At 34.8% G+C, this 22,043-nt stretch overlaps 3 protein-coding genes across 3 annotated transcripts; all 3 read left to right on the top strand.

The window, feature by feature from the left end:
- Window positions 1-5,195: 5,195 nt before the first annotated feature.
- Window positions 5,196-10,420, top strand: LOC113755778 (B3 domain-containing protein Os04g0386900-like). The gene is made up of 4 exons (XM_027299685.1): window positions 5,196-5,295; window positions 8,724-8,778; window positions 9,703-9,903; window positions 10,063-10,420. The coding sequence occupies exons 2-4, from the start codon at window positions 8,743-8,745 to the stop codon at window positions 10,369-10,371; spliced, it is 546 nt and encodes a 181-aa protein (XP_027155486.1). The 5' UTR covers window positions 5,196-5,295; window positions 8,724-8,742; the 3' UTR covers window positions 10,372-10,420.
- Window positions 10,421-14,064: 3,644 nt separating this feature from the next.
- Window positions 14,065-15,387, top strand: LOC113759399 (aspartic proteinase CDR1-like). The gene has a single exon (XM_027301973.1). It carries the CDS (start codon window positions 14,065-14,067, stop codon window positions 15,385-15,387), a length of 1,323 nt encoding a protein of 440 aa, XP_027157774.1.
- A 2,736-nt stretch (window positions 15,388-18,123) lies between these two features.
- LOC113761177 (pentatricopeptide repeat-containing protein At3g03580-like) lies at window positions 18,124-21,083 on the top strand. The gene has a single exon (XM_027304044.1). The coding sequence runs from the start codon at window positions 18,367-18,369 to the stop codon at window positions 21,040-21,042; it is 2,676 nt and encodes an 891-aa protein (XP_027159845.1). The 5' UTR covers window positions 18,124-18,366; the 3' UTR covers window positions 21,043-21,083.
- Window positions 21,084-22,043: the final 960 nt, after the last annotated feature.

Here is a 22,043-nt window from a genome sequence, read left to right as displayed (position 1 = left end):
CATGATGAATGATGAGTCCAATCGAAGGAAGGATCATGTAAGTCGAAAGTATGAGTGCGGCAAAAGTAATTGGAGAGTTAACAGTGCTTCTAGGGATGAATTATGCTCACCGCAAGTTCCCCTAACTTCCCCTCTACCGAATATACTAGAAAACGAGGGAGTTGATGTAGATTCTAACACTAAACCGAAACCTGATGGTGATAATTTCGACGATACCGATGAGGAACAGGATGGAGCGACCAACAAGAGTTCAATCTTGATGTTGGGTCGGGTCCGAGTTCATCAAGTAAGTTTTATATGGCCCCGTATTTGCAGGATAGAGATGGTGTTGATGCTATAATAGAATTTAATCTCACTCACATCGTTGCTGTTGAGAAATAAAATGTGTAGGATGAGCGCACAAAATAGTTAAGATTGGACATGGTGTTTGAAATAAAGAAACATGTGCAACAAGCAATTAAACTGTGGTCAATCAAACACAATAGGGAATACAAAGTAAGAAAAAGTAAACCAACAACTTGATATGTTAGGTGCCGATCCCACAATGCTTCACTACCATGTAATTGACAGCTTAGAACGACCTTAAGATACACACACAATATGTGAAAAATTGTAACTTTTGTGAAGGAGCACACATGTGCTCATCTCGGGCTTACTTTGATACGGGAAGAGGTATTCAGGACATTACAATACTTGAATCAGGGAATTCGAACTATAGTTGGACCCTTTGACCATCAGAATATCGGTCCATTTGCCTCTCACACTACACCTTTCGATGTCTATCGAGTATCTACCCAAGCAGATGCGTGGGAAGTAGGCGTCGTAGAAGAGCCACCTCATTACGTGATGATAATGTTTCCGTTACATAGACTCCTTATATTTTCATCACATGCCGGATACGACCCTACCGTTGTACATCTAAATATGGAGGCATGTAGAGTTGAGAATTAGTGCAAGAGACGTACCATTGAGCTTTGTTTTTAAACTAGAACCTCTCAAATCAAGAATCGTTTGGCAAAATCTGGTCAAGTTTGATTAAAAAAATTCAGTTCAACCGATAAGAGTTGAGTTATTCATTCTTTTTGGCTGACTCTTTTTTTTTTAATCCTAAAGCTCTTCAAAGTCTAACCCCAATGTCATGTCTCAAACAATCACTACTGCCAGATCTGAATTCGAATCTAAGGAGGAGAGAAGGAAAAAAAAAAGGAAGGAAAATCTAGAGAGAGAGGGAGATACACAGAAAACGGCTTGAAAGGAACAAATAAGAATTTAAGAGGAAAATATTAAAGAGTAAGATACATCTTGTATTGTGTTAGTAAAATAAAGGAAAAAAAAGTAGACGTTAATTAATGAAAATGGGTAGGATAGACGCAGAAGATGGCTTGTGTTCTTCAACTGACACAACATCAACAAGAAATAGATAGACAAGTTGTCTTAGAAGAGGAAATAAAAGAACGAACTTTGCATCCAAAACTTTCTTAGTATTCTCTTTTGACCCTTTATCGTTTAAAATATTTTTAAATACTTGCATAAACATTTTCTTATTTCAATTTGTGGCCTAATTTTTATATTTATTAAGTATACATCAATAATTTAGTTCTAGCTAGCGAACTCATGAATTAAGTTTTAACAATATCAAATTGGAGTTACTTTTTTTATCGTTTTGAATTATATAATATGTGTGAAAAAAAAAATGAACTGACAAATTGATAATGGTTGTATACATTTACATGAATTTGTACGCATTAACTAATTAACATTCTTATGTTTATATTTCTGAGATTATGTTGATGTCATTCGATTTTTGAGTCGCGGTCTAATTGGTTGTCCCGTCTGACCCTTGAATTTCACTGATTTGCCTTTCCGTTGGAGTTTAAACACATAGCCACTAAGTTGTATTAGTGTATGTATGCCGGTTAGTACACCTTCTACATGGAAAACATCTAACGAGTCCCAAAACTTACCAAGTGTTTCATTTTATGGATCAAGATTTTATGCAATTGTCAAAGTAATTGTATGGTGCAAGTGATGGTTCAAAGTTGTTTAATTTGAATTTAAGTGAATAAAATTGATTGCGAAACACAACTTTTAATAATTGACAAAATGTATTATACTTTTCTAACTTACTATTTATCTCTAAATGTATTATATTTTTCTAACTTACCATTTATCTTTATCATATTACTATTAATATTTATTGTAATAGTGGCCGAAAAGATCTTGATTTAGTGATTAAACTTCAGATCTTTGAATGTAAGGTTGTGTTTGGATTGCATTTTTATGATTTTTCATGAAAAAATTACTGTAACGATTTGATGTATGTGAGGAAAAAGGTAATAGGGAAATGTGATCACGGAAAACGACGTAATTTTTCGACGGACGCTCTTCTATTAGGAGAAAAAAATTGTACTAGTGCATGTGTTTTACTATACAATTGAGACCGGAAACTCCAATGTCTCGAATCTACATTTTACCCCTTGGTCGACAAATTGTTTCGTCCTGTACAAATGATCCGGTCAAGGTGATTGTTACCACTTATGACCAGCCTGCCACACATCATTTCCCTCCTCCTGTCACGAATCATCTTCATATCTTCAGAGGATTCATCTGCTGAAATCATCATTCCCACTGCCTTGTCCTCGACTCCTCCCTAACCCGGCACTACGTACCACCCTGCCTTCTCCCTGATGCATTGACTAATCAAGCTCCCCACACTGTTCCCACCCTTCTCAACTTTCAATCCTTGGGGCTGGTTGGGTAGCATAGCAGATGAGTTGAAGGAGAGAAAAAGGAGGATAGAAAGCAGTAGTGCTAGTATTCAAGGTCTTAGCATGCACACACCTTTCATAGTTGATCACCACCTTGAAAAGATCAGAGAAAAGGTTTGTCTTAACTCTTAACAGTGGATCACCACCTTGCTAATATTATTGGAGAAAGGTATGTCCTGTTCACTACTCCTTCAAAATATGCGTAATATGTTTCCAAGCTTTTCTACTTTTGTGCGTGTGCGTGTGTTTTCTTTTAACCATTATTATATGTTATGTAAGGTAGAAATGGTCAGGCTGAAAAATTTGGAGTAAACTCTTGAACTTCTTTTTCTTTATTTTTGTTTTTACATGACAATGTCTATAACTTATTCTATTCTACGAAAGATCCAATTAGGCTATATAAGGGATTAAAGGGAGACCGCCAATCTAAACTACAAAGGTGCACTACTATTATTATATTATGTACCTTTTGAAATTTTTTAAATTGTAGACGGGAATGTTAAACATCCGACTTACGTCCAAGAAAATTGTAAATTCGTTTTTAGTGACTAACTTAACTAAAGCCAAGTTTGTTATTGAAATTCTTTTTTTTTTTCTAGAATAGTGAAAAAAAAGTATGCATTTGATATTAGAGGGACGTTTGTGTGATTTGTCCATTATTCCTTGCTTTTTTGTTTTTGGACTTGAAAAGGATTCTAAGCCTTATAAGCTAAATTAGGTCTTGGTTTTAACCCCTGAAAGACTTGCTAAGTCACTTAGGCTATTAACTAAGTATACTTAAAGAAAGAACTTGTTGAAATTTGACTGTTTATATGAACTAACTACTCAAAGTTCGAACAATATTGAAGCTTGGGTCCAAGACGTAAATACATTGAGAAACAACCCCACTTTAGCTCCTTTTATTGGTTGATAAAAGGGATAATTTCATAAACCTCCTCTGAGGTTTCTAACAATTTCACAAAGTCCCCTTAGTATTTCAAAATTACACATACCTCCCCTTTTGATGCAAAAGTACTCTACTACCCCTATATAGGATACTTAATGACATTTTTTGTTGGAAAATTTCAGAAATTCCAAGAAAAATCAAAATTGACTTATTCTATCTCTCTCTCTCTCTCTCTCTCTCTCACACACACACACACACACACAGAAACAGACACACTTTCTCCTTCTGCCTTACTCTTTCTTTCATTTCTTTTTTCGCTAAATTCCTGCCGTCCATTCATCTCTGTCTAATATTCTTCCTCCAATTCTATCTATCATCCCTTGCCCATATTTATCCCCCTCCTTCCCTTCTTCTTCTTCTTCTTTTTTTAATCTCTATTCTCATTTCTTTTTTTGCAAATATGATTAGGTTCATCCTTTTTATCTTTTTAATTCTAAGTGTAATGGGTTTGATTTTTCTGCGTTTATTTATCTTATCAAATGTTGGTTGATTATGGGTGATAAAACTTAATGATGTCAAAAGTCAAGAATTTGAGGGATGGATGAGCTTTTAAAAAGGGTGGTTGAAAAAAAAAATAAAGGAGGTTGCAAAGAGAGGAAGACGAAAGAGCTACGCTATTGATTGTTAATGAAGTGTTAGTTTTGGATAAAATTTGAGGTTGTGTTTATCCAGTTTAGCACTAAGTGACGGATTTAATTGACTTGTATAGTAAATGTAGGGGTTGGGGCTACTGGACATAAATTAGGTTGTAGTGTTTTGAGTGCTAGAATTATTGGAATTTATTTTGATTTAAATACGGATGTTTGTTTGGCTTTTGTGGTGGCATTGTTTGGAAGAAGGCAATTATCATAGTTGAATTTTTTTTTAAGCTTTTATTTTTGGCAGAAAGAGCTTGTTGGCTTTGGTGTTGGAAGAAAGACAATCAACAAAACTCTTTTTATTATTCCTTTTTATCTTTTTGACAAAAAGGGTATTGTAAGATATTTGAAGGAATTGGTAGCCTATTGGGCCTATTTTGAAGCATAAATGGTGAAAGGAAGGGAGGCGAGTGTAATTTTTGAAACCTAAGGGGAGCTTCCTGAAATTGTTAGAGACCTCATGCGGGGTTTTTGAAATTATCCCTTGATATAAAAAGCTTCTTTATATTATAATTTTTTTTTCAAAGTCATAGAGCAGGCAGTATCAGCCGTTTAACCGTATCTCAAGTGTCCCAAACATATTCACAAGGCTTCATAACATCAAACCACTAATTTCCTTGGCGCCAAGAACAATTGAAGTGGCTGAAAAATCAATGAAACAAGATTGAATGCTAAAGTGATTGATTGGGCTCAATCAGTCTAGTCCACGGTCTAAAACCCGCTTTCTTTCTCGTATTTGGTTTTTCATTGTTGCCTACCAAAGAGTTGAAAACTCTCGAGGCACAAGCGACAGTATTAGACGCTGGGTAATGCCGGGAAGAGACTTTTTTTGAAAGGAAAATTTTGAAGAGAAAAAAAAAATTCCATGGATATGCTGGAGAAATAGAAAGAGCGGGATCGATCGGGGCAACGAAAAAGAAGTGCTTGCTTTCTGCAACAAAAGGTAATTAAGCCATGAACTTCTTTGATCTTCAATATTTTGAATAAGAGAAAAAAAGTAGTATTGATGTATGGGTTTTAATCAATTTGTTCAGTTGTGAGTCCCAATAGAAGTTTTTCTTGAATTTGAAGTGTTGCTGTTCTGAGTGATTATTTGGAATTGTGCTTTATGTTGGAAAATCCTTATTTCCTCCCGTCTTTCCTGAAGATAGTAACTTTAAGCGTCTGCATTAGCTTAAACCATGTGATTGTAATCATGCATTGTGTGTGATGGCTTGGAAGAATATATTTTTGGGGAAAAAAGAACAGTGGTGTTTTTTTTTTTTAGTGGGATCAAACTTGGTCATTCCTGGAATCCTAATTGAGGGGAAGTATGTAGTTACAGTATGTAAACGTTGTGAAATTTACAGAGTAATCCACAGTAATCATTTGTGAACATCTGCCAGCAATTTTCAAGATCTTAGAGAGCAGTGTGCATGTAATTGGACCCGTTATGGTGTTTTTCCCCCACGGGGACGCTAGAATGGAATAATAATAGGAAAAAAGTAAAACCCATGATTGACAGTGGGTACCTCGGAAGATTTCGTCTTATCCTGGGAAATTTAGTACTGACAAAAGTTTGTTCCCCCGTAAAGTTTTTTTTTGGTCCAATTCGAAAAGGTCAGGGAAAGGGGAAAGGCTACCAAAAAACAATCAGTTAGTTATAGTGCTAAATTGATGAAAATAGCGATTCGTCAAAAGCTGCAAGTTCTATCTGGTTTAAATTTCTTTTTCATGTGAGGTTGTAGTGTTTGGAGCTAACAAGATTGGCCTCCTGATGGCCGTGTAAATGTTTGTGCAAACAGCAAACGTGGGTTGGTCATATTACTCCAGTAGACAATTTATGAGGCTCCTCAGGGAAAATTCCTCTATAAATTGTCCATCAAGCATACTTGCATACTAGACATTGTAAGTTGTAACACGACTTCATTGAATTTCAGGGCGAGATAATTTAGTAATACCGACAATTCAGTAAGTTTTACTTTACCTGATTTGTCTTTGATAGCTTAACTGTTGAGCATTTTCACAATCCAAGGGACCTGCAACATATTTTCCAAGTACTGTAAGTTTTCTTAACTTTTCAAGGAATTGTTCTTCAATCGTTGTAGTGTTTAGAGCACAAGATTGGCCTCCTGATGTCTATTTAAATGTTTGTGCAAACAGTAAATGTGGATTGATCATATTACTCCAGCAGACAATTTATGAGGATGCTCAGTGGAAAATTCATCTATGAATTCTCTATCAAGCAAATTTGCATACTAGACCTTGCAAGTTGTAATGCCAATAGTTAGAAATTTAGGGGCGAGAATAATCTTGTAAGTTTCTTTTCTTAACTTTTCGAGAAATCCTTCATCAATCGTCGTGAATGACAGATTTGTTCAATGATCACAAAATTGAGACTAGCACATGACTTTTGAAAAGTTAGAAGGGAATTTGCTTTCCAAGTATTTGGTTAGAGGATTTGAGTTTAGGGACTGTGCAAAGTTTTGCTTAAAAGTTTAAGGACTAGTGGAGTAGGTTACCCTCCTTTAATCTATGAAATGTATTGATTGCTTAAATACTTACTTGTGTATTGATTACACTTAACCATATGTCTCAATTAAATTTGAACTACTAATTACTAGGATTGGGGGAAAATGTGTGCCAAGGGTAGAGGGAATGCGGACAGGTAGATATGGAAAGCCTGGATTAGCCTCGTTAGACCTTATAAGTTTCTAGATATATCTTCAGGTATCTACAAATGCACCAAACTCCCTTCTACTTAGTGTTGTCTGTCATTGTGAGATACTATTTGAAATGCTAATTGGTTCCTTTTGGCCCTGGTTTTTCACCCCAGAGTTCATAAATATCAATCTACTTTTGGCACATCAGGAGAACTTCTGATAGATCCTCAGCTTGTTCCAACTTTTCAAACTAATTTTGGGTAACTACCGAGGCACTAAGCAAATTCTAACATGTCAAGCATGTGTCATTTTGCATACATAAATGAATCTTATCATCAACTTATTAATTTTCACTGCAACTGGCTAATTCAAATTGGATAATATATAGCTAAAGTGGTTGTATCGACTATAAATATGAAAATGGTACAGTGCCATCTTAAGGGGGAAAAAAAAGCCTTAAGTCATATTCTGACTTTAGTGTTTGAAAGTCCTAGATACACAAGATATGATTATGTATACAAGAAAAAGCTGCTTTTGTATTCTTTAATTGACAATGTTAATTTAGGAGTTTTCTTAGAAGCAACTTAGTTAAGCTTATGTATGTCGATGCACGCATTATGTAATTAAGCTTGGAAAAGTAAGTACTTTTGTTTTAAGTGTAGGAATTAATTTACGGTTGAGGATGAGGCCATGTAAGATATTTCATGACAAGAGCCTTATATGGAAAGGTAAATTGAGAAAATTTTGTGGCAGCCAGAAAAGAACCATAAATACCAAGAGACCACAAGAATGACTAAGATAAGTGTTGAAATATTAGGCGGCACAGCAGACTACACAAGCGAGGGTATGCAGCCGACTTTTTCTTTACTATTCATCTTAAAAAGAAAAACAAAAAATCACAAACAGAAGGATCTAAGTAGAAAGGATTGTTGCTTTATGGATTTGATCTGTGTTTGTTGGATGGTCAATTCATCAAAATAATTTTTTCTGAATTGAAGTACTAATTGCTGAATATTACTTATTCATGTATTATATGCTAATTTAAGGTCATTTCTTCAAATTGTTCTGCATCTGTAGTTCACTGCATATGTAACTTGATTATTAGCTTCTTTTGAACATTGCTGAAGCCATGAGTTTTGCGATAATTTCTGGGGCATAATGGTGTTGATTGGTTGTAAAATGGGGAAAATAAAAAATGGAAACTGAAAGGGCAGTCAGTTACTATTTGATGGTTGTAGCCATGCTTTGTTTTTGTCTGGTAGAGCTCAAATGTCTTAAATTGATAGTAATACTCTAATAGATGTTAAAACTTTAATTTCCAGGGAATCAGATATGGTGGATCTATAGTTCCACAGTTCAAGGATCATAAATAGAAGCTGTCTCCTTTTGGTACTAGGAATTAACTAAAGGTTTTGGAGAACGTGAAAAATATTGATTAATCTGATTACTAGAATTTATTTGTGATTTACAATATTTATTTTTTTAGATCTTGGTGCCTTATGTTGATGTAGATGGAGTCAAAATGGTCTTCTTCTTCTTCTTTTTTTCCCTCTTATCACAAACAATTTTTATAATGTGACTGGTGTCCATGACCAGAAACATCTATCGGTGTTGAGAGTTCTACTTTGCTTTGGAAACTGAATAACATGATCTGCATTATCATTCAAATTAAGAATAACTTCAGTTCTTTCATTGATTTATTCGTTAATTTCTTGTGAATATCTGCCAGGCAGGCTACTAGGCAAGCAATGTCTGAGGAGGGCAAAATGGAATCAAACGAGAAGGTGGTTCACCTAAAGCTTTAAGGGCTGTTTATTTCAATTTAATATTTTGCATATGTGCATAGTTTGTAGAGATTTGGAGTTAAGAGATAAGCTTCTTGATTAGTACCTGCTTTAAGTGCTTACATGAATGCATCTACAGACCTCAAACTGCACATCTTTATGCCTAGCTGTTTGCACTTAGTTTCAATATCTTTTGGAAAAAGATGTAAATAAGTGCATGATTTTGTTCATAAGGGTGTCTTAAGGTATCTCTTCACTAGGATATGATTTCATAAGTACAATGTATTATGCTTTGATCATTTAGTTAAACCTTGGTTAAATAGTACTGAAAGCTATAACTTGTAGTTAAAAAGTTGTTGCTCTGTATTCCTTTTTTGAGTATGATTTTTCATTTGAAATACAAAGATTTTATTTATTCCACAGTGCCATGTAAGATGTTTTTCAATTTCTCCTAATATACATTTTCTTTATACTTCGCTTCGCTTTGCTTTTCCAAGCATTCAGTTCGTTATATATAGCATGGAATGTGATTATTGCCTTCAGAAAATTATTTTGCTCCTTCTGGTCAATTTCTGTTGTTACTTCTCCTGCTTGTTGGCAATATATGTGGAAGAATGCTTCTGACTATCAATGGCACTAAAACTAGAATCCATTTTGCATGCGGACATTGTCTAACAGTCAAAGCGGATTTTGACTAATCTAAAACAAGTAAATGATACTATCTTTTATGGTTCGGTTTATAGACGGTTTGCACCCGTATTGTGAAGCTCTTCTTTCACAGCAACCATCCATGTTGTGCACATGAAGTCATTATAGTATACATGAACTCATTTTTATCAATATTCACTTATATTGTTTCTTTACATGAATCAAGACAGCTTTATATATATTTTGTCCTTTAAACTTGTGGGTCACTCATATTAGGTGGATTCCTCCGCATATACAGCCGATGGAGAAGTTATTGATGTAAATGTACAGGATTCAGAGGCAAAAGATATTGAACTCCACCACGACAATGATGGGTTGGACCAAAGTCTGGTTGATGATGAGTTTTCGCCACTTTCCGAAGAACCATTTTACCATCATGTTGTTTCATTGTCACATGTTAATAAACTATGTCACATGGTAAGTACTGTAACTAGATATTCTAATTAACCTCAACCAAGTAAGTTTAATCAGGTCGTATGGACTTATTTTCTGTGCACAAACTGGTTATGGCTGTATAAGGTAGCAACCATGAGTTTAATGAATATCTTTATGCGTTTGTGATTCTGAATATTGTAGGTGTTTCCTAGCAGACTGCGGTCTAATCTTCCTGCTAAAACAGTTCCTGCTGTTGTCACTTGTCGCGGAAAATCTTGGGAGATGACGTTCTTGGGAGGCAGCCAAAAATTACGTTTCGAAGTACAATCTTGGAAACGGTTTGCTAGTGACAATGGTCTGAAAGTTGGAGACGCGATTTTCTGGGAATTAATGGAGAGCAGTGATGAGAAGGTGAGCTTTAAAGTTCAAATAATTCGAGGTGACTTCCCCAGTGAACTGCAGGCACAAGTGAATGGTGAGACTGCGGCAACTCCAATATTAATAGAATAGAATTCTAAATCATGGTTTTGAAAGTTCTATGAATGGTATGCTTTTTCTGACGCTGCTGGTTGAATACTAAGAATTTTTTTTTTCCTGTAACAATGGATGGATACCTTGTTCGTGTTTTTTGTATCCAAGTTTTCGGAGTTCTGGTTTGTTCATTGGATTCATGATACTGCTTAGATTAGCCACAGAATTAAAATCTTTTTGTCCAGTAAGAGGTGACAAGACAGAAAGACCATGTGTGTTTAATTTGGTAGTATTTGGACCCAAATTGTCAGGTAATTACATTAGTCCGTTGGGCTGAGGATCCTGCATTCGGACCAGGGACACAAATCAGTGCAACGTTTTTTGAACGAGATGTAATTCTACGTGAATTACTTATAAAACTTTACAATAGAGACACAATTATTATATATAGAACTCACATGAACAGTAACAGAATATCACAACAATCAACTTTCCTAATTATCCTTCAAATACTTCTCGACAAGGCAATATTATCATAGACTCGGGGACGACATTCACATTTCTTCCAGTGGATTATTACCATGGGTTAAGATCATCTTTTCTAGCAGAAATGGGAAACAAAACCGTGCCAGATCCAACGAGATCTTTTGACTTGTGCTACGGTTCAGTGAATGAAACAGATGTGCTTCTTCTGATACTCCAGTGTGCTTGGCATCTATCCCAAGTACAGATTTTCCTGTGTTTGGGAATGTTGCACAAATGAATGTGAAGGTGAGATACGACTTAGTAAACAAGATTATTTCCTTCAAGCCCACAGATTGTTCTAGTAATTAGTGAGGTTTTCAGCTTAATTGGATGGATGCTAGAGTTTAATTTTATATTCTTTGTTTAGCAATTTTGTATCATCCCATTAAAGTTAAGTAATTTTATGTATGCCACAAATAGTTTATGGGATGGAGAAGAGTGAATAGAAGGTGAAATATTAAGAGTTTCTTGGCTGAGACCTTTTTAGGATATAAAAATCTTTGCTCTCATTGGGTTTCTTGATTTGGTGATTTGATATCCTTTAATTCCACCATTTTGACAAATCTTAGAGGACCAATCTACATTGCATATTGGTTTTCTTAATTTAGTGATTTTATCTTACGTTTAACTCAAGATATATAAGTAGTTTTTATTTTTTTTTTGGATGTGCCTTGGATTGGAGTAATCTGTTCCATCTATAAAAGGTTGGCATTGTATCCCAATAGCTATAACTTAAACCAACTAAATAGAACAAAAATTCCTCTTCCAAGATACTTCCCAGGGAAATATAGAGAGTTAAAAGATCTCGAGTACAAACTTAAAGAATCAATAATTAGAAGGGTCAAAATTGGTGCATGTTTAATTGGTTAGTCATTTTGAAAACTAAATTGGTCTCAAGGGTGGCTCGGCTGGGATCCAGGGGGGGTCTCACAGGTTCTATTTACTCCATTTCGGATTGAAATAGTAATTTCGATTTTTGTTAGATTAAATTTTAATTTAATTACGCCATATTAAAATTTTTGTTATAACATCTTTCAACTGACTTGCGCCCAAGAGTAAACTTGTAAGAAATAATACTTGCGAGGCCCCATCAGCAGCTCCATTGTAGTCGGATTGGCAGGTTGTTTCCTATATTCTACTCATTGTTTTGAAAATCGAACCAGACCGGCCGATTCGATTGATTGGACTGCGAATCGGTCATAGTTTTGATCCGATTCATATTTTGGGTTGATTGGATTTAAAAATCGGATTGAACCGTTGAACCAGCGATTTTTAATTTTTATCTATTAAATTGAAAAAAAAAAGAATAGGTTTTCCTTAACTCTAAAAACTAATTATTAAATGCAACATCCACTCATTTTCTTCTCATTTTTTGCCTCTTATTGAGTTTGTATCTCTATTTTCTATTTTTTTGACTTCGTCTAAATTTCAAACTTTTTTTTTTAAGTTGCAATCTCTAAATCTATAAAACATGAATTAAAATTTAAACTTACAATGTCTAATTCCCATAGATGTGAATTTTTTATAATTTCAGGATATTATGGTACTTTTGGGTTGGATTTAAAATTAATTTTTTGATAGATACAATTGAGATTAAGATGAAATTTATTTATTTTAACTTATAATTAAAAATTTATTTGTGAAAATCCAGGTTTTTTGAAAAAATATTAAACTTTTCATCATATAAAGACCCAAATTAGTCCAATGCATGTCTTATTTTGTGCGTATATATTTATATAAGTTATTTTTTAAAAAATTCATTGACCAGAGTTGAACTAGTCCAACCAGTTGAACTTTGATCTGAATGTTTCACCGATTCAATAACTATCCGAGTTTCAAAACATTGCTACTACTAGGTTCGAAGTTCATTTGGGCTTAAAGAGGAAAAAAGAAGAAATCAACTAAAAGCTCAAAAAGAGGAGGATTTTATCTTACCGGTTTGCAAAGGACACACTAAGAGAGGGTTCAAATTTTAGCATTTGAAAATGTAAATAAAATTCGAATAGTATATAATGCAAAATGGAGTAATAATTGTGAGTTGTACATTTGTTCTGCAATTATGCATGCTAATAAATCCTCATCGATACTTGGGTGAAAAATCCAAAAACGAAATATGGACAAACCTTCATACAACATTTCTAAAAAGTAAAAACTCATACAAGTTCAGATATAATTTATTTTTGGGTTTTTCTATCATTAACACACTTACATTCCACTCTATCTATCATATATATACACACACACTAACAATTACTACATTGTCTTGTATTTATACATCTTCCCTAATTAATTCCCTTACATTTATATGCTTTCCTAAATTAATCTTATATTTCTAAAAATCTAACACTTGAAATATATCTAAAGAGTGTTCATAGGGCACCCATTAGACAAACTGTTTATTTTTAGGACAAATTACATTTTATCCCCCTATGATTTAGTATTTTTGTACATAACCCCCTATGATTTCAAAAGTTATATATAACCCCATTATAATTTGGATTAAAGTATCAAAGTGACAGAAATGATATTCGTAATGGAACATTTGAAAATATCGAAATTACCCTTATTTAAAAATTAAAATGGGTGAAGTAACCAAAACATATAAACATAATATACATGGCACACTAACTCCATATGGTTTTATATTTTACCATGTAACCCCCTTATGGCTTTCAAAACATATAATTCTCCTGTGGTTAATAAATAATTTTCAACTTTACATAGATGTGTTTTTGATATTTTAGGTGACTTCGTTATAGATTGCAAATTATGTTACTTTGACACTTTAATCCAAACAATTAGGAGGTTATGTATAGCTTTTGAAACCATAGGGGCGTTATGTATAAAAACACTAAACTACAGGCAGTAAAGTGTAATTTGCCCTTATTTTTAACCCAGTCTACCAGCTTCTTTAATCTTAAACACTGATCCGTTATTTATCAACATTAATTTTCCTACTCAAGAATCAAAATTGACTAGAATTATTAGAATTGAATTTATTCATCATGCATTTAAGGCATGCTAGTTGAGATTTCGCTCCAAATTTGGCAGAACCCAATCAGATTACGTGTTCATGTATTCTCTCCTGCTTAATTGCAAAGAACATTAACACTGTATAATTACTCAAGATTTTTCCTCACTATAAATATGGCATTAAGCTGCTTTCTCCTCGTATAACCAACTCATAAAGTATTAGCATCCAAAACCATGTCAAAAAGATTTATCCTTCTTTGTCCTTCCCCTACTTATCTTCCATTGTTTCTTGCATCCTTTTATATGTTTCTCACCATTCAAGCAGATAGAAATGGCTTGATTCTTGACCTCATCCACCGAGATTCACCAGAGTCTCCCTTGCACAATCCTTCCTTGACTCCTTTCCAGCCTGCCAAATATGCTGTCCAGCGTTCATTTGATCGTGCTCTTACTTTAGATTCTTCAGGAGTTCTGCCAAATGGTGGGGAGTACCTCATGAGAATATCATATGGTACTCCACCAGAAGAGACACTAGCCGTTGTTGATACAGGTAGCGTTCTTTCTTGGGTCCAATGTTCACCTTGTATCAACTGTTACAAGGAAAAATTTCGTCCCTTTAGTCCCAAAAAATCTTCAACATTTAGGGTTGTCCCTTGTAGCTCGGACACTTGTCATTTATACTACGCAAATAATAATACCTGCGGAGCAAATTCAATCAAACCTAGCATGCCCTGTCCTTATGGTATTGTGTACAACGATCGATCGTATACTAGAGGTGTTCTTGCATTTGATACTATCAGCTTGGGTGATTCCAACAAAATTAGGTCCTTCCAACGCTTTGGTTTTGGATGTGGATATGAAAATGTTGGTACGACTTTCCCTTATCTGGGGAGTGGCCTAGTTGGTCTAGGCTACGGGGAATTTTCACTTATTTCACAATTATATCCTACATTTAGTGGTAAGTTTTCCTATTGCTTAGGGCTATCATTCGACACTAGTGCAAAGCCTGGTAAAATCAGTTTTGGAAATGATCAGTCCATAACTTATAGTAAAGGGGTGGTTTCAACTCCATTTTTTACAGAACTTGGATCACCTTACTATATGATAGATCTCCAAGGAATTAGTGTTGCAAATACAACGTTGAAGTTCCCTAATTACCTTTCGAGTATGCCTCAAGTACAAGGAAATATTATCATAGACTCAGGAACTACAATAACGTTTCTTCCTCTTGATTTATACGTTGGATTAAGATCAGCTGTAGGTGGTGCAATGGGAAACAAAACCGTGCCAGATCCATTCAGCAATTTTGAGTTATGCTATGCCTCTGTGAATGAAACAAAGGTGCCTGCAGTCACATTCCATTTCCAGGGTGCAGATTTGAAGTTAGAGCCTGTGAATTTATTTTACAGAACTTCTAATACTTCAGTTTGCTTAGCTTTTCTCCCGAGTAATTCTGTTGCTATACTTGGCAATGTGGCACATATGAATGTCAAGGTGGGATATGACTTAGTGAAGAAGATTATTTCCTTTATGCCAAAAGATTGTTCTCATAAATGAGATTTTTCAGTTTTATTGGATGCCAGAACTGGATTTGCAATCTTTGTTTAGAACAATTGTATCATCCTATTAGTGTTTTGTGATTAAATGTATGCCAGAAATGTAGGTTCTTTTTTTTTTTGGGCAATTTTGAGTAAGTTTTTAGTCTAAATCTCCTACCATAGAGCCATAAATGTATCCAGCTATTACAAAAATTATTAGACTCTTTTCCATGAGAGCCAATATTCAAGTCCTCCCAAAGCTTTAACGCGCTTTCCATATTCTCATGTTTTGAAATTTTAATTTTCTAACAGGTGGATATTTGTTAGCGCACTTAAATTATATCAAATTTATCGTGTGAATACACACAATTACATTTATTACACCCCAGTATTTAGATACTTTTTGAAATTAATTATATTTTTTTAAAATAACAAAAAATTGAGACTCCTCTTAATGAATGTCTATTAAACACCTGTTAGTAAAACTGTTTAAACTTTTAGTTAGCTAGAACTGTGTGAAGGCTCGTGTTGGCTGCTAAATGCTAATTTAATTTACTTTTACTTTTCCTAGCTGTTATGTGACATAAGACCAAAATTGATGAGTTGTCATGGAAAAAAAACATACATGGAAAGAAAACCCCGCTTGCCAATTCCAAAATATTTACAATAAAAAATTTATTTAGTCAACACGAGCGCTAGTATCTTCCAATTTTTTTTTAAAAAAATATGTGAGATAAAGAATTGATTATAAAATATAGAATTTTTCTAACGGGTGCCCAATAGGTACTTATTAACCCATCGAAATTTTACATAACTTATCATGTATATACACACATTAATAATTACTACCAATTCTTGCATTTATACACTTTTTGTTTAATTAATCTTAACTTTTCAAAAATCTAACTCTTGTGATACACTTTAATGAGTGTCCAATAGGTACCAGTTAGACAGTCATAAAATATATTAAGAGTTATATAAAAACAGTATTTTAGAAGAACAATACAAACAACCTACTAGTTTCATTTTGATGTTGTGTCTAATTGGCTCCAAAGTTCAATCAAGTGGGATTGGTTGCCAGAACCGATTACATACTAGTCACGTCTGGCCAAAGAGAGCCAGTTTTGGAATTAAAAAAAAAATCAATAATCAAGCACTTGAAAATGGAAAACAAAAAAGTCAATAATCAATCAATATAGTAGTACAATTATCCCTTTTTTTTCAAACAAACGGCAAACAACAAAAAAATCTCTTTTTTTTTTTGTTATTTTTTTACTCATATCAAGTAAAATCGTTCAAAATGTCTTTCATATTTCGCTAGCTAAATGAATTTTTTCGTCATTCACTTTTAAAATATTAACTTTATGTCCTTCAAAATTTTAAGTTAGAAAAATTTGGTTCCAACTTGAATTTCTGAACATCTTTTAATCTAAAATGACCATGTAATTCACATGCGCTCATTTTTTTGAATACAAAACGTCAAGATGCCACTTGTTTAAGGGCAAAAATAAATATGAATCGGATAAGAACTTACCTTTTAGGAGAAAAATAAATAAATTTTGGATCAAATTTCACTTTTTTAGAGAAAAATTGAATACAGATCACATCATTTTTTTAGTTATAAATGGCATCTAATTTTTTTATGCCTAAAAAATGACCATGTGTGAGTTATTTAATAGATTCAATGTAAAAAGTGATAGAAAATCAAAGTTGGTACCAATATCTGACTTGAATTTATAAGAGACGTAGAATTAAAATTTTATTAATGAAACAGAAAAAAGATTCATTTATTAAAATATAAAGGATGTTTTAAATGATTTTTCCTTTCTGTCATTGTAGTGGTCGGTCAACCTCACCCCTCCATTCTAACTTCTTATGGTAACATTTCAGGATGCCAATTTTTTTCCGTACAAATGCAGCATTTTATACATAGGGAAATTCGCTAATTTGATCCCTCATATTTTTGTAGAAAACTTTTTTAGTCCTCCACATTCAAAGTCAGCCAAAATAATCTCTCAAATATGAAAGAGTCTGCCTGTTTGGTTCCAAATCTCATTTTTGCTCACTACTTTGGCCCAAAAATGCACCCTCCCTCGTTTATCCATAATTTCAAGCATAAGTCATGCTGTGAAGCAAGTATGCAATTTTTGTTCGGAGAAATAAGTGAAAATGAGCTTTAGAACCAAATAAGCATACTTTTTTTTTTATATTTGAGGGATCATTTCGACTGATTTTAAATACGAAGGATAATAAAAGTTTTTCTTGAAAATATGAGGGATCAAATTAGCAAATTTTTTTTATATATGTTAACACTTGATTGATAGTACAAGATCCGCATTTCTTTCTTTGCTACGTACGTTAGCGGCACGGGCAACGTTCCATGTCCTTTTTTTTTTTTTTTTTTTTTTTTTGTCGACGGAATGAGGTGTCCGGGTCAAGTCCGTAAAGGCGGCCCGACTAATTCCCACTCCGGCCCGACCCAGCGTCCCAACCGGACCTAGCACGTTAAATGCACGGCGAACTGATGTTCCATGTCCTTAAATGGCCTGATTGCATATTCTACTAGCATATAGTTAATTGCATTTCTTGACACATGCACAAAAAAAAAATTACATTGCTCAAAACTTTTTCTCGTTCCCTCAAAAAAAAAAAACTAAACAAACCTTTTCTCAAATTCTCGATGTCCTCCTGATTTGGTCCACAGCTGATTTACAGTCTGATTGGACTTCCATTCTAGTCCATCCTGCATCTTTGGTCATCATTAATGCAGTCCTTACTGCTCGAGCTTCTTCCTCGATTGCTTTCCCCCTCTCTTGGGTTCCATAATCCCTTTTGCTTTCATTATTTTCTCAGTCCAGCGCCTAGCTACGATTCCCTTTCCCTGTCCTTATCATCTGAGCTGATATGGCTGCTTCTTTATTTATCTTAATGAGTCCCTTCTTCGGTGGCTTCCAGGTCACTTGATGTTGTTGCTGCGGTGTTGCTGCTGCAATGCCAAATGAACACCAGGAAGTTGTGTAGCTTAAGCGCAGGAAGCCGAGACTTCTTTTACACTTCACTATCAAATGCATTGTCCTCCGTTACAAACCAAAGAAACCTCCGCAGAATCCATTCTTTGATAATTACATTAGGCCTGCACAATTCTGTACTGTTCTCAGGAAAACTCATTTCCAAATACTCCCAATTTAAAGACCCACTTGCTTCATTGTCGATTTTTGGACAAAGTTCGCATAAAAAGAATGTTTATTTGTGGAATACAATCATTAGAGCCATGACCCATAATGGATTATACTCTACAGCACTAGATTTTTACACCCAGATGCGGGAATTAAGGATTGTGCCTGATAATTATACCCTTCCTTCGGTTATTAATTCGTGTGCGAATTTGTTGGATTTTGAGACGGCAAAACTTGTTCATGATCATGTTTTAGAGGTGGGTTTTGGTTCAGATTTGTATATATGCAATGCTTTGATAGATATGTATTCGCGGCTGAATAACTTGGATAGAGCAAGGAATGTGTTTGATGGAATGTCTAAAAGAGATTTGATTACCTGGAATAGTTTGATTTCTGGGTATAGTTCAAATGGGTATCGGGATGAAGCATTGGAATTCTTTTATAAGTTGAGAATGGTTGGTTTGCTACCGGATTGCTTTACTGTGTCGAGTGTTTTACCAGCATGTAGTGGCTTAATGGAGGTTGTGGAGGGTCAACTAATTCATGGTTTAGTGGAGAAGATTGGTGTTATGAGAGACGTCATTGTGAGTAATGGTTTGCTTTCTATGTACTTCAAATTCGATAAGTTAGTTGATTGTGAAAAAGTTTTTAATAAGATGGATGTTAGAGATACAGTCACTTGGAATACTATGATCTGTGGGTTCTTTAATTCTTCCTTGTACGACGAATCAATCAGGTTGTTTTTTCAAATGGTGCATGATTTTGAACCTGATAAAATAACACTTTCATCTGTTTTGCAAGCTTGTGGTCATGTCAGGGACTTGAAGTCCGGAAGATCAGTGCATGACTACATGGTGAAAAATAGATACACAGGTGACATAACAGCTAACAATCTCCTAATAAACATGTATACGAAGTGTGGTGAATTATTGGCTTCAAGGGAAGTTTTTGACAGTATGAAAAGCAGAGATTTAGTGTCTTGGAACTCTATGATTAGTGGTTATGCTGAAAATGAATTTTATGAGGAAGCAATAGAGCTGTTTAACATGATGAAGATGGAATTGGAGCCTGATTCCATCACTTATGTGATTCTTTTAACGTTGTGTACACAATCTACTAACAGATATTTTGCGACACAGCTACATTGCACTCTCTTAAAGCAAGGATTTGATTCCATCATAACTGTGGGTAACTCACTCATAGATATGTATGCCAAAGTTGGAGAACTGGACAATTCTTTGGAACAATTTGAGAACATGGAAGCTCGGGATGTAGTGACATGGAATACTATTATAGCTGCTTGTGGTCATTGTGAAGACTGTAGTTTAGGTTTAAGAATGATCAGTAGGATGCGGAATAAAGGAATTACTTTTGAGGTACCTACCCTGTTGAGCACCTTAACGCTGTGTTCCTTTCTAGGTGCCAAACGTCAAGCAAAAGAGTTACATGGCTGCATTTTCAGGCTAGGTTTTGAGTCAGATGTTTCAATTGGGAATGCAGTGATTGAAATGTACTCCAAAAGTGGAATTTTGTGGTACTCCATGAGAGTTTTTAAGCTCATGAAAACAAAGGATGTCATATCGTGGACTGCACTGATCTCTGCATATGGAATGTACGGTGAAGGAATGAAAGCTCTAAAAGTTTTTCAGAAGATGAAGAAAGTTGGTATTGTTCCTGATCATGTTGTGTTTGTTGCCATATTGTTTGCATGTAGCCATTCTGGTTTGGTGCAAGAAGGATGGGATTGCTTTTACCAAATGAAGAATGACTATAGTATTGAGCCAAGGAAAGAACATTATGCATGCATGGTTGATCTTCTATCTCGATCTGGCCTGTTAGCTGAAGCAGAGGATTTCATCCTTTCGATGCCACAAAAACCAGATGCAAGTATATGGGGAGCTCTGCTTAGTGCTTGCCGATCCAGTGGAGATATTAAGATTGCTGAACGTGTGTCAAAACGTCTACTTGAATTAAATTCAGATGATCCAGGATATCATGTTTTAGCATCAAATGTTTATGCTGCCTTAGGGAAGTGGGATAAAGTGAAAATGATAAGAAAATCCTTGAGAGCAAGAGGTCTGAAAAAGCAACCTGGATTTAGTTGGTTGGAGATTCAAAATAGGGTTTATATTTTTGGCACCGGACACCGGTTCTTTGAACAGTGCAAAGAGGTGCATGATTTCCTTTTTGTCCTTTCAGATCTAATGGCCAAGGAAGGTTATGTGGCTGATCTAAGATTTGCCTTGCATGATGTTGAAGATGATGAAAAGGTTGAAATGCTTTGTGGGCATAGTGAAAGGCTTGCCATTGCATTTGGTGTGTTGAATACAGAACCAGGTTCCCCTTTGCAAATAATGAAGAACCTACGTGTTTGTGGAGATTGCCATACTGCAACCAAATATATATCGAAGATCTTGCAACGAGTAATTTTAGTCAGAGATGCAAATAGGTTTCATTTATTCAAGGATGGAACTTGTAGCTGTGGAGATCATTGGTGATAGTCTTGTTATTCTTAAATTCTGATGAAGGGCAATATTAGAATTACGTCTGTTTGCTACAGCTCTCTGTGAAGAAAGCTTATTCCTTTTCCTATTTTTATTCACAGCACATTTGTTGTACATTATAATTGCAGTAAATCCTCAGCGTTCGCATATGAGAAACTGCAAAATTTCCAGGACTTAACATTCAATGAACTGGGTTCTATACTTGATTGATGTTGGAGCATGTGTGTGCCCAGTGGCACCAAGGAAGTTGGAACCAGAGAAAAGAGCCTGCAATCTTCCAAATCTGTAAGGTTAGAATTTACTGCACAGTATGTTAAGAATTGGAGGTGCTACTAGTAATGGACAAGGTCCTTGCCCAAAGAAATTTACATTTTTCATGTTTCTATGACCGGTAGATTGAACTAGTGCACTATTAGTGATGCTTATGATAGCAGGTAGGTGTTTTTCTGTCAAAATGGCACTTACCTTGGAAGTGGTGTTACAGCATTGGAGCTTGGCACCCGAAAGTCTACCTATTTTGAGAGAGTTTTGAAGTTAAATAATAGTTTTATCTTTTTAATGGAATGTATTGATGGCTAAACTGTCACAGAGTCTATAAGTCCGTGTTCCCATATTTTTTATTTCAGCCTGGTAGCTTAGCATCTTTAGTCAGTCTCCCTCGTATGGTTTTCAAGTTTGATGGTCCTAATCTCTTGGTTGAAAGAGATTGCGATATTCATTTCTGTTTGTTAGCTGAGAGAGGTTTTGGTTTATGCACCCATGGTTATAGGAGTGGAGGAAATTGAGCTACTTTGTGACAGAGTATGAGTTTTAAAGTAACTTTTAATCAGCAATAGGGCCAAGAGAAGTTACAGTCTAATCTTCTCTGTATATTTCTTACCTTACAGCCGCATAATTTGGTTTTTGTAACATGTCACATCCAGTTTGAATATGCATTTTATTAAGTAATTAATTATTTCTTTACTTGAAACTGTAGGTACTAAAACATGGTGGTG

The sequence above is a fragment of the Coffea eugenioides genome, chromosome 2 (assembly GCF_003713205.1).
Source record: "Coffea eugenioides isolate CCC68of chromosome 2, Ceug_1.0, whole genome shotgun sequence".
In the NCBI taxonomy this organism is placed as follows: Eukaryota; Viridiplantae; Streptophyta; class Magnoliopsida; order Gentianales; family Rubiaceae; genus Coffea; species Coffea eugenioides.
The sequence above is the reverse complement of the archived record's forward strand: the minus strand, read 5'-3'. Positions and strand labels throughout refer to the sequence as shown.